General features: G+C 35.0%; 1 protein-coding gene across 1 annotated transcript; it reads right to left on the bottom strand.

The window, feature by feature from the left end:
• Positions 1-9,886: 9,886 nt before the first annotated feature.
• Positions 9,887-11,178, bottom strand: LOC126747193 (uncharacterized). The gene is made up of 3 exons (XM_050455695.1): positions 11,065-11,178; positions 10,403-10,617; positions 9,887-10,361 (listed from the first exon to the last, which is right to left on the bottom strand). The coding sequence occupies exons 1-3, from the start codon at positions 11,176-11,178 to the stop codon at positions 9,887-9,889; spliced, it is 804 nt and encodes a 267-aa protein (XP_050311652.1).
• Between the last annotated feature and the right edge of the window lie 465 nt (positions 11,179-11,643).

Below are 11,643 nucleotides of genomic sequence, written 5' to 3' on the forward strand. Positions count from 1 at the left end.
AAGTCAGTGTTTAGTAGTAACTGTACGCAGAATTTATTGTTATAAAGCAGGAATGATGCACATTCTTTTTATGTCTGTAAAATAGGTTTAATTTAAATTAAGTTTAATGTAAATTAGGTTTAATTACCTGGGCTCGTTGAAAAGTTAAGTACTTTACAGTTTGGATTTATACAGCTTTAAAATGTGATTATATTGTGTACTTAGGCCCTGAGTATCGGTTCGGTGATTAACAGAATTATGCAGTTGGATGTGTATCATTTCACTGATATTGCGTTTAAGATAGTGCCTCTCTCTATCAACTATGCTAACATCATCAAAATTGAAGTTATGCCCTGTGGAAAAGTGATGCTGTGCTAAAGCGGTCTTATCTTTTTTGTTCATATTTATGACTCTACAATCAAATTGATGCTGATATAGTCTGTTCTTTAAATGCTGCCTAGTGATACCTATATAACACTGTTCACAATTACGACAAGGTATACGGTATACCAAACCTGAGCTCAACTCAAGGGAAGTACGATCTTTTAATTGGGAAAACAATACACTGCTTGAGTTTATGTTGTAAAAGGCCAGTTTAAAATTGTAATTTTTTTCACGGATATGTCGTTGGATTTGTTCTGAAAATGATTTTACATATGGAAATCTGAAATATTTTGTAAAAAACGTTAAAACCCAACCCAACCCAACTTAGAACGCTAGCACCACCTCCCCTAGCGAATTACAGAACATTTTTACCGGGGAGGCTAATGTAACGCGAGCCCTCCCCCCCGTTTGTGTTATTTCCACAAAATTTTAGCACCCGATAGCCCTCAGCTAGCACTGCCTAGCACCTAACTTAGAAAGCTAGCACCAGCTTCCCTAGGGAATTACAGAATATTTTTACCGGGGAGAGCTAATGTAACGCGAGCCCCCCGTTTCTATATTTCTCCAAAACTTTAACACGGTTTAACATACTACTAGCACTAACTAGCACCCAACTTACTTACTTTAAATCGGCCCTCCCTTTATATCAAATCTCATTTTGATAATCCTAATATTCTATAGAAGGTTACTAGTCTAATAGATTCGTTGACGCTCTGTATTGTTTTGCTTATTATTAAATACCTATTAAATACAATACAAAAAAATACTGTATAAAATGGTTATGACGCTCAACTGACTCAAAAATTAAAATCCCCACAAATAAGGTCTGATTAAAAATATATGTATATGTTATGATTAAAGTGTTTACTTGGTTAGTTTATAAACTAACCAATATTCTTAGCTGTTTTAGTTTTAGTAGAAAATATAGAACTGATTAAATGCTGATGATTTTTTTAAAAATATTTTTAAACTAAAACAACCCCAATTTATTAATGTCCAACTCACCCTTCATACACTTTTAAACAATATTTTTAAAGGTGTTAAAAAAATAATAATAATAATAGCGTTAATCAATGTAGTTTAATTAAATATTTAATATGATTATTATGGAATATGTACCTACTTAATATTACTAGTACATCTAGTAATATCAACTTTCCACTAAAATAGTGTTTTGCGCGAAACACGCACTTTTACGCAACCACTTGTGCGCCACTTATAGTATTGCGTTAGGTCAATTAAATAAATAAACCTGGCCAATTTTACGTTATTTAATTAAAAAGAACCCAGCGCTCCGTTTAGCCTTAAAGTCTAATCTATACTGCCTATACAGGATGTCCCGAAATTAGACGTCAATCTTTTAACCACGTATTTTATGGCCCAAAATAAGGTTAAAATTTCATATACAGTGGGGTCCAAAACTTCTTAGTTTTTAAGATACAGGGTGTTAAAGATGAAGAGGTGATGGCGGTTTTTTGTAAATATTTTCGAAACACGAGTTACGTGATGCAACCAGGCCAAGAACCTCAGTTGACCCCATACATAATTATTATTATTATAAATATTCCTGATTTAACAAAATAAGCATTTTAATATTATTAGGCTCCATAAAAATTGCATTATATAAAATCACTTATCTATTAATTGTTGACGAATAAAGTTGTAGTTATCGATGGTCAAATTTGTGTAGAATTCATTTTGAATTAAATTTATTCCCTTTTTTTAAAAGTAGATGTTCAATAATAATTCCATCAGTGGCGCAGTCGTTCATGTAGGTGTCTCAAAGATTCCTGGTTGTGCAAGCAGTCCAAGAAAACGTTGCTGAAGCCGTCAGTTTTAACTGTTTGTTGAGGCATTGAAACCAACCCAAGGCAAGAAGACCACAGTTGCAAGAAGTAAAATCGTAAGTGAGTTTTCCTTTCCACTCGTTGTGTGTATATTTTGAATTTATTTTTTAAATTTTTGCAATTTATTATTAAGTATACTTTAAATTTACTAAAAGTGCGATAATTCGTTTACATTAGTTAAATTTTAATGTCAAATAGTGAAATTGATAATCTTACACACATTATGACAAATTTTATAATAGATATTATATAGGCACTGTAGATGAATCTCTCAAAGAATTTGTTTTTGCTTCAATATGTTCTAAATTAACCGAAGAAGCAGGCGATTTTTTACTTTGTAGACCGGATCTAACGACCTGGCCCAAAATAAAAGACGCTTTAAGACAAAAATTTGGCGATAGAATAAACCGTCAAGTACTTTCTCAACAGTAAAATTTTTTAACTCGATCTAGAAAAGAGCCCATTTTAGATTTTATAGAAAGATTAAAAATTTTAAAATCTCGCATTTCCTTAAAAATCGCTGCTGATGATTCCCTAACTCAAGGTACAAAAGACGCTTTAATGGAGCAAACTGAATTAACAACTGTTACTGTTTTAATGTCTAACTCTCCTAGCGAGCTTCGAACAATTTTAATGTTACACAATCCCCAAAATATTGATGACGCAAGTTCAATTGTTCTAAACCATTCACTTATCGAACAGCAAATAAATGCTCGTAGTTTCATTCCACCACAAGAAATTTATAATACACCCCAAAATAGAACATCTCCCCAAAGAAATAATCGCCAAAATTTCAGCCATATGCCAATTCAACAATCTTTTGTTCCTCCACAAAATCAATATTCTTTTCAAAATCCCTTTCCAATGCCAAATAACAACATTCAACCCCAGTTTTCCAATAATACAGGTGCAATATCTAAACAACCATTTCCAAGCCAACCTATAAATATTCAACCCCAACCCGTACGTCAACATTTCCCCACTAACGAACAAGTTTTTGGCAAGCCGAAAAATGTATTTTCTAAAGAAAATTCAAATAAATTAACCAGCCCCTTAACCCCAATGTCTACAACAAGTAGAATGCTGTCTGCAATAAGTAGAAACACAGACGTTCACATGCGCTCAATTCAAAGCCGCAATCCACAAAGGCAATATCCCAGAAATCTAAATTTAACATTCCAAAATCAAAATCCATACCCATTTACCGACTTAGCATATCTAGCAGATAGCCATATTTAATCCCAACAAGAATATGAAAATTTCCGTGAAGAACAAGAATATCAAGACTCTTTCGAAACCCCTGAATACTACGAAGAGAATGAATATTTTGAAAATTACGAAAATTCCCAAGATTTACAAAATTTTTCCAAAAGCCCTCTAAACGAAAATCCGTCCTAAATCTAAATAGTTTTCAAGTCAACTCCCTGCCCTATATTCAATTCCTTGTAAACACACTTTAGTAACTTGTACCGGCAATACCAACACCCAAAATAAAGCAAAAGTCCCCCTTTTACATGAATTTAATATTAATAATGAACTTGAATTAATTTTATATAGTTTTCACTATTTCGATCGAATAATAGGTATGAGAGATTTACGTAAACTAGGTCTTAACATTGATATAACAAATAGGCTTTTAAAAAATGATACGACAGAAATACCTATTTATTACAGAGACAACTTTGACTTACAAAAAATAGAAATACCACCCTTATCTATAATAAAAAAAAACATATATACTGATATACCTGACGAAACCGAATTATACATTCCTCATTTACACACTGGCCAAAATATTGAAATCCCAGGATCCCTTTTAAAAGTTCAAAATGGCACTGTCCCTTTGGAATTTCGAAATCATAGCAACGAAAGTATCGTCCTAGAATTTTATCCTGATTCACTTAGAAAAGTAGTTTAAGTTTTTAATGCCCAAAATTTCGAGATATTTAATATCGAGCAAATAACATCCAATTTTCACACATTTGACAGTCCCGATCAAAGCCATGATTTTTCACTTATCCGTACAGATCATTTAAATAGCGAAGAAAAAACCGCCCTTAAAAAAGTCATCCTTCAATTTCCAGAAGTTTTACATAGGCCAAATGAAAAATTACCTTGTACAAATACCGTTAAACATGTGATTAAGACCACAGATGATGTCCCAGTCTATACAAAATCATACAGATATCCCTTTGTACACAAAAAAGAAGTACAAAAACAAATTTCGGAAATGTTAGAAAATGGTATTATTCGTTCCTCTTCAAGCCCCTGGTCTAGTCCTGTCTGGGTTGTCCCCAAAAAAAATGACGCTTCCATGAAACAAAAATGGAGAATCGTTATAGACTATCGTAAAACCAACGAAAAAACTATAACAGATCGTTATGTCATCCCCAATATTTCAGATACCCTCGATAAACTTGGACGCAGCCAATATTTTACTACATTGGATCTAGCCTCTGGCTTTCATCAAGTAGTCATGCACCCAAATTCCATTGAGAAAACCGCATTCAGTGTCGAAAATGGACACTACGAATTTCTTCGAATGCCCTTTGGCCTTAAAAATGCCCCTGCCACTTTCCAAAGACTCATGGACAATGTTCTTAAAGATCTCCTTGGCAAAATATGTCTTGTATATATGGATGACATTATCGTCTTCTCTACATCCTTGCAAGAACATATTTCTAATCTAAAAGCCGTCTTTCAAAAACTCAAAGAAAACCTTAAAATCCAGCTTGATAAATGCGAGTTTCTCTGCAAAACCGTAGAATTTTTAGGACATGTTATTACGCCCGAAGGTGTGAAACCCAATCCGAAAAAAATTGCAGCCATCCAAAAATTTCCATTGCCAAAAACATCTCGCGACATAAAGTCATTTCTAGGCTTAATTGGCTATTATCGGAAATTTATCAAAAATTTTGCACATCTCACAAAACCATTAACAAATTGTTTGAAAAAAAATAAAAAAGTTGAACATACCCCTCAATTCATTCAGTGTTTTGAAACTTGCAAAACTCTGTTAATGAATGACCCTGTTCTTCAACGTCCAGATTTCACAAAACCTTTCGTTCTTACCACGGACGCTTCAAACGTCGCTATCAGTGGAATTTTGTCCCAAGGCCCCATTGGCAACGATTTCCCAATCGCATTTGCTTCACGCACCCTAAATCCGGCAGAAACAAACTATAGCACCATCGAACGTGAACTTCTTGCTATAGTCTGGGCAACAAAATATTTCCGCCCCCATTTTTATGGGACCCGTTTCAAAATTGTTACAGATCATAAACTATTACAATGGTTATTTTCTGTTAAAGAACCCAATTCTAAACTTATTCGATGGCGATTAATACAAGAATACGAAGGCCAAGGATACGACTATGAAATTGTATATAAAAAAGGAACACAAAATTCTAATGCTGATTGTCTATTCCGCATACAAATTAACCCCATTGAAGACGATCAAATGTCAATTTTACCCAACTTCGACCCAGATGAAATTCCCCAATTACCGCCTGAAGAATTTGATGAAATTCTGAACACTCTTTGTAATGAACCAGAACCAGACAACGAAAAAATAAACATAATTTCTGACATAATAATACGACCAGCACAACCCTCTACCAACCTAGAAACTAAACACTCTAACATAGAACATCCCATTATTGGTGCCCCATACGTTCAAAAAACTAAATACGAAAGACATCCTAACAAAATCATTTTTAAACCCACCCCTATTGGTCACGAACCTTTCGATCACATCTATATAGATATATATAAAACACATAATACGTCCTTTCTAACCTTAATTGACAGCTTTTCTAAATTAGGACAAGCATACCCTCTTTAGCAAGCAACACCTACAGGAATCGAAGTAGTTAACAAACTTATTACCTATTTTAATCATTATGGCCTTCCCCGAAAAATTACTACAGATAATGGCACATCCTTTAAAAACGAAATAATTCAAAACCTCTGTTCTTTACATAAAATTGAAATTCATTATTGTACCCCTCACAACCCCAACTCAAATAGTCCAATTGAACGTCTTCACTCCACTTTAAATTAAATTATTCTTATCCTTAAGCACCAAAAGCCAAAAGAAAATATAATAATTCTAATGAATTATGCCATTCTTTCCTATAATAACTCTACACATAGTGCATCCCAATATACCCCTTTTCAAATTGTCAGAGGCAAATTAGACTATAGAAACCCTCTAGAGCTCTCAAACGAACAAAATCTTTCCCAATACATGCAAGAGCATGCAGAGAATATTAAAATAATTAATCATGAACTTTATGAAAAATTAACAGACCAACGACAATCTTCTTTAGATAAAGTAAATAAAGACCGAAATGTAGTAGACATCGACCCTAACAAACCACTTTTTGCGAAAACGTTTCCACAGAAATCAAAAGTTAAAGAATCAGATAAATATAAAAAAGTAACCAAACCTGTTACACAAAAAACTAACGCCGTAGCCACCCAAAATAGACGAATACATAAAAACTTATTAAAACCACAACGTAACCTTGTTTCAGATGAGACAAATCATCCCATTCCTGCTCCTCCTACCCATAGCTACGAACTTAGAAGTAAAAAGAATTAGAAATCGCATATTACCAATGGCCATAGGAAAAACCTATATATCAGCTACGAAATATACATCCACTTTTCACATAAACTTCACAGAAATCGAAATTCCCTTATATAACATAAAAAACATACTAACTCAGGCAAACAAAACTGTTTTCAGTACAAATCAAAATGAAAGCTTCTCAATTCTTACATCCTATAAATTTAATCAAACCTATGAATATTTTCAGACAATTTTAAGAAATACTAAGATTTTTCACAAACCTAATCGATCAAAAAGAGGATTACTTAACGTAGTAGGTAACGCTGAAAAATGGCTCTTCGGTACCCTTGACTCAGACGATGAAACCCGCTATAATAAATAACTATTTCGATATGCTAACAAAAAATCAAGAAATTCTAAATAACAACTTTAATAAAGAACAATCAATTCTATCCTCTATCACACAAGAATTTACTAAAAATTTAGAAAAAATAAATACCAATCAAGCAATTATATTGGAAAAATTAAATTTACTTGAGAAAAATCAGTTAGATTTATCTAATGCCCTATATATGTCTTTAATATTAGACAATATAATGTTGCAATTAAACACTTTAAATTCCGTAATAAATAACATCGAAAACTCAATCTCATTCGCTCATGTAAATAAAATGCACAACTCTATACTCAATCCTAACCAACTTTTAAATTTAATAGAAAATATAAAAACAATATATGGTCCAAACCGAATACCTGAATTTAAAGAATTAGTAAACTTTTATAACTATTTATCTGTTCAAGTAATTATGAAAAATAGCTCAATTTTATTTTCAATACACACCCCAATTGTCTTTCCCAACCACTATATACTTTACAAACTCTACCCAATACCTATTGGAAACAAAACCATTCTCCCTTCCAATCCTTATATCCTACTCACAAACGATAACTACTGGACCACAGAAGAAGAATGCCCGCAGCTAGAAGACGTTTTCATCTGCAAGCAAACCACCCTCTCAAAAGACGAATATTGCCTCTTCCAACTGCTAACAACGTCAACCAATATATGCCCGTTAACCAATGTTAATTACCAAAAAAGTACCATTCAACGCCTAAGTGGTAACGAAATTTTGGTCATTCCTGTGCAGATGACAATCGCCGGAGACAAATGTCAACAAGGACTCTACAAGATCTTTGAACCAAGTATTGTTACCCTATCTATGTGCCCCGTTGAGATAGATAACAAAACATACGAAGGCGAAAGAAAAACGGAATTCCAATATGTGTTAGAATTGCCAAATTTTCGTATGTCCAAAGTAGCAACAACAATTCTAAATTAACCCTCGAGGAAATAAACTTGGATGAACGGAAGACAGCGCAGAAAATATTGTCGACAATCCAGTTACACCCTCTAGAGGCGCCCGAAAATTCCACGTACCCGTGGATCGCTCCAATCTCATCCATTGTCGCCCTCATATGCGGAATCCTGCTGTATATTGGATGGAAGAAATGGAAAAAGCCTGTTTCATCCCATAGAAGCCACCATTACGAGAACGACCCCTTCGACGGCCCTTCACAAGAGAGTCCAAAAAACGAGCAGCCATTGCAGCCCTTATTTTCCGAACTTAAGGAGGGAGGAGTTATGTGATGCAACTAGGCTAAGAACCTCAGTTGACCCCATACATAATTATTATTATTATAAATATTCCTGAATTAACAAAATAAGCATTTTAATATTATTAGGCTCCATAAAAATTGCATTATATAAAATCACTCATCTATTAATTTTCGACGAATAAAGTTGCAGTTAATCGATGGTCAAATTTGTGTAGAATTTATTTTGAATTAAATTTATTCCCTTTTTTAAAAAGTAGATGTTCAATAATAATTCCATCACTCACGTGAAGATTTTAAATAAAATTTGGTACAGTTACAAAATTTGTTATACTCTATTTACCGAACTAAAACTTAAGAATTGAAGACCCCTGAAGACAATCAAATACTAAGTTTTAGTTCGTTAAATAGAGCATAAAAAGCTTAGTAACTCTACGAAATCTTATTTAAAAATCTTCACATTCGACAATATTGTCAAAAAAACCGCCTTCGCCTCTTTATCTTTAACACCCTGTATCTTAAAAACTAAGAGGTTTTGGACCCCACTGTATAGGAAATTTTAACCTTATTTTGAGTCATAGAATACGTGGTTAAAATATTGACGGCTAATTTCGAGACATCCTGTATAAAATATTAAAACAAACACACAAAATGGTTCTACGTGACAAAATCGACCGCGGTATCCTTTTGCCTACACAACAGTTCTTAGATAATACATAACGATCATTCATAAAGAAAAAAAAATAAACTGGGTGTCTCGCCGCGGACCTTTCGATTGCTTAGCCTGAATTTCTTCTGGTCTTTTTAAATTACACCGATAAAATAATAATTGAGTTAATAATTCGAACAAATAGCTAATATTATTGGTTAGTTTATAAAATAACCAAGTAAGCATAAGCACTATAACATGTACATAAGTGTTTTTAACACTATGTTTTTAATTTGTGTTAGAATACTATTTTAGGGAAAAATAGTAAAACCACGATATTTAAAATAAAACCGATTTATTAAACCCAATAATACAACGAGCCCGCTTAACGTGATAGCCTAAACTAACTCCCATTACATCTTTTTAAAAACAACCTTCATTCTTGTTTATACTTTCTGGCGCGGTATCGTAGAAATGCTGAGTGACCGTCTTTGCGTTCTTCTTGCTAACATTCGACCATCCTGAGTTCTTGTTCTGGCCTCAGAACTCCAAAACTTAATTATTCTGAAAATAACATGTTAGCCATTATTCTAACCGTCAACGTCCGTTAATGGTCGTATACCAATCATACTCTGTCAACTATTTCATATGTTAACCATTTGCTAACCGTTCTTTATCTTATATGTTAGTCGTTTACTAACCATTGGGAGCGTTAGTCGTTTACTAACCATTGAGGGCGTTAGTCGTTTACTAACCATTGAGGGCGTTAGTCGTTTACTAACCGTTTCGCTTTCGTTAGTCTTTTACTAACCATTTTGCCGTGTTGTTAGCCGTATACTAACCTTTTAGTACTATCCAGGGTTTCATGCTGTCGACTGCCACCACAGTCCGTTTCTGACTAAAACTTTCCCGTAGATCCTCCACTTCATACCGATCATTGGGAAGCACCTTGAACACCCTGAACGGTCCCTTGAACCTTGGGAGTAACTTCTTGCTTCCACCTGTAGCTGTTAGAGCATTATTGATTCGCACGAGCTGACCTTCTTCATACTTTGTCGCTTCAGCACGTTTCTTATCAAAACGTTCCTTCTGACGTCTCTGATCCTCAGAAATACGTCCTGATATCGTCTGGCGTAGTGTATGAATATCTACCCGACTTAAATCGGCTTGTACTTCGTTAAGGATATAAGACTCAGATATATGCCGAGGCTTAAATCCTGCCAATGCCTCAAGTGGCGACACCCCAGTACTCTGCACAACGCACACTGAATCGGCTTCACATGCTCGTCCCAACGATCTTCTGGATTTCCCGCTGCCGTTACAGCGAGGGCATTAAGTATGGTCCGATTGTACCGTTCACACTGACCGTTTGACCGCGGAGTGGCTACTGCGTTTAACGTATGCTTCGCACCGTAATTGTCACAAAATAATTTAAATGTGCGCGAAGTAAAAGCAGTACCCCGATCACTTATAATCCTCGTTGAAGACCCGAATATGTACATATAGTTCAAAAGGGTTTTCGTCACATAACGCGCTCGAGTGTCTTTCACTGCTTCTACTATCACAAACTTTGTGAAAGCGTCCACGATAACCAATATATAAGCATTACCTCGGCGACTTTTCACGAAGGGCCCGACATGATCTATATGAAGAGTATGAAATGGTATATCTATCTTAGAGATGGGATGTAGCATGCCTTCCTTTTTCCCAGAACGGTGCTTATAATATTGACACTTTAGACACGACTCAACGTATTTCTTGACAAAACGTCTCATGCCTGCAAACCAGTAATTTTCTTTTATCTTTTGGAGAGTTTTCTCCAGAGCAAAATGTCCCATTTCATCATGGCAATGCCGACAAATCTGCTACCTGACGCCTCGAGGAACAAGCCACACTTTGTTACCACTTTCCAATTTTCTGAACACAATGCCTTTTTGAAGAGAATAATTATCAAAATACTGTTTCGTGTTTCTGGTAATATGTTTTTTTTGCAATATCTCGCGGATTAAACGTACTTGCTCGTCTTGCATTTGTACAGCCAGCAGCCATTCACCTTCAGTAATATCTATCTGCGATAGTTCGATAGTATCTTGGATTAAGTCCCTGCTTAGAGCATCCACATGGGTCATTTGGGTGCCTGGCGATGTTCTATGACAAAATTAATGTCCTGGACTTCCAGCCACCACCGTGGAATTAAGTCCTTTTTTGTGAATGATGTCCGTAACGCACTGCAGTCCGTGACGACTTTAAATTGAATCCCTAGAAGGTAGGTGCGAAAGTGACGAAGTGTTAGTATTACTGCAAGAGTTTCCAATTCGTATGAATGGAATTTACGTTGTTCGGGCGATGTTTCTTTACTGTAATATGCAATGACACGCTTTTGCCCTGATGTGTCCTTCTGGAAGAGAATAGCTCCAAATCCCAGAGAACTCGCGTCTGTATGCAATTCAGTGTCTAGAGAAGGATCAAACACGCTTAAAATGGGCCTTGACGTAAGTACCAATTTTATTTTTTGAACTGCTGTCTCTTGTTCACCTCCCCAAACCCAAGACGTGCTCTTTTTAGTCAAACGAGTTAATGGCTCTACGATTCGT

Source organism: Anthonomus grandis, chromosome 19, assembly GCF_022605725.1.
Source record: "Anthonomus grandis grandis chromosome 19, icAntGran1.3, whole genome shotgun sequence".
Taxonomy (NCBI): Eukaryota; Metazoa; Arthropoda; class Insecta; order Coleoptera; family Curculionidae; genus Anthonomus; species Anthonomus grandis.

What these genes read in the sequence shown, in the direction of transcription:
- LOC126747193 (XM_050455695.1), bottom strand. Translation starts at nt 11,178, where the DNA reads ATGACCCATGTGGATGCTCTAAGCAGGGACTTAATCCAAGATACTATC. An exon ending in TACAAATGCAAGACGAGCAA is followed by an intron (nt 10,618 to 11,064) that starts GTACGTTTAATC and finishes GCTTTCACAAAG; the next exon opens with TTTGTGATAGTAGAAGCAGT. An exon ending in TCAAACGGTCAGTGTGAACG is followed by an intron (nt 10,362 to 10,402) that starts GTACAATCGGAC and finishes CTGTAACGGCAG; the next exon opens with CGGGAAATCCAGAAGATCGT.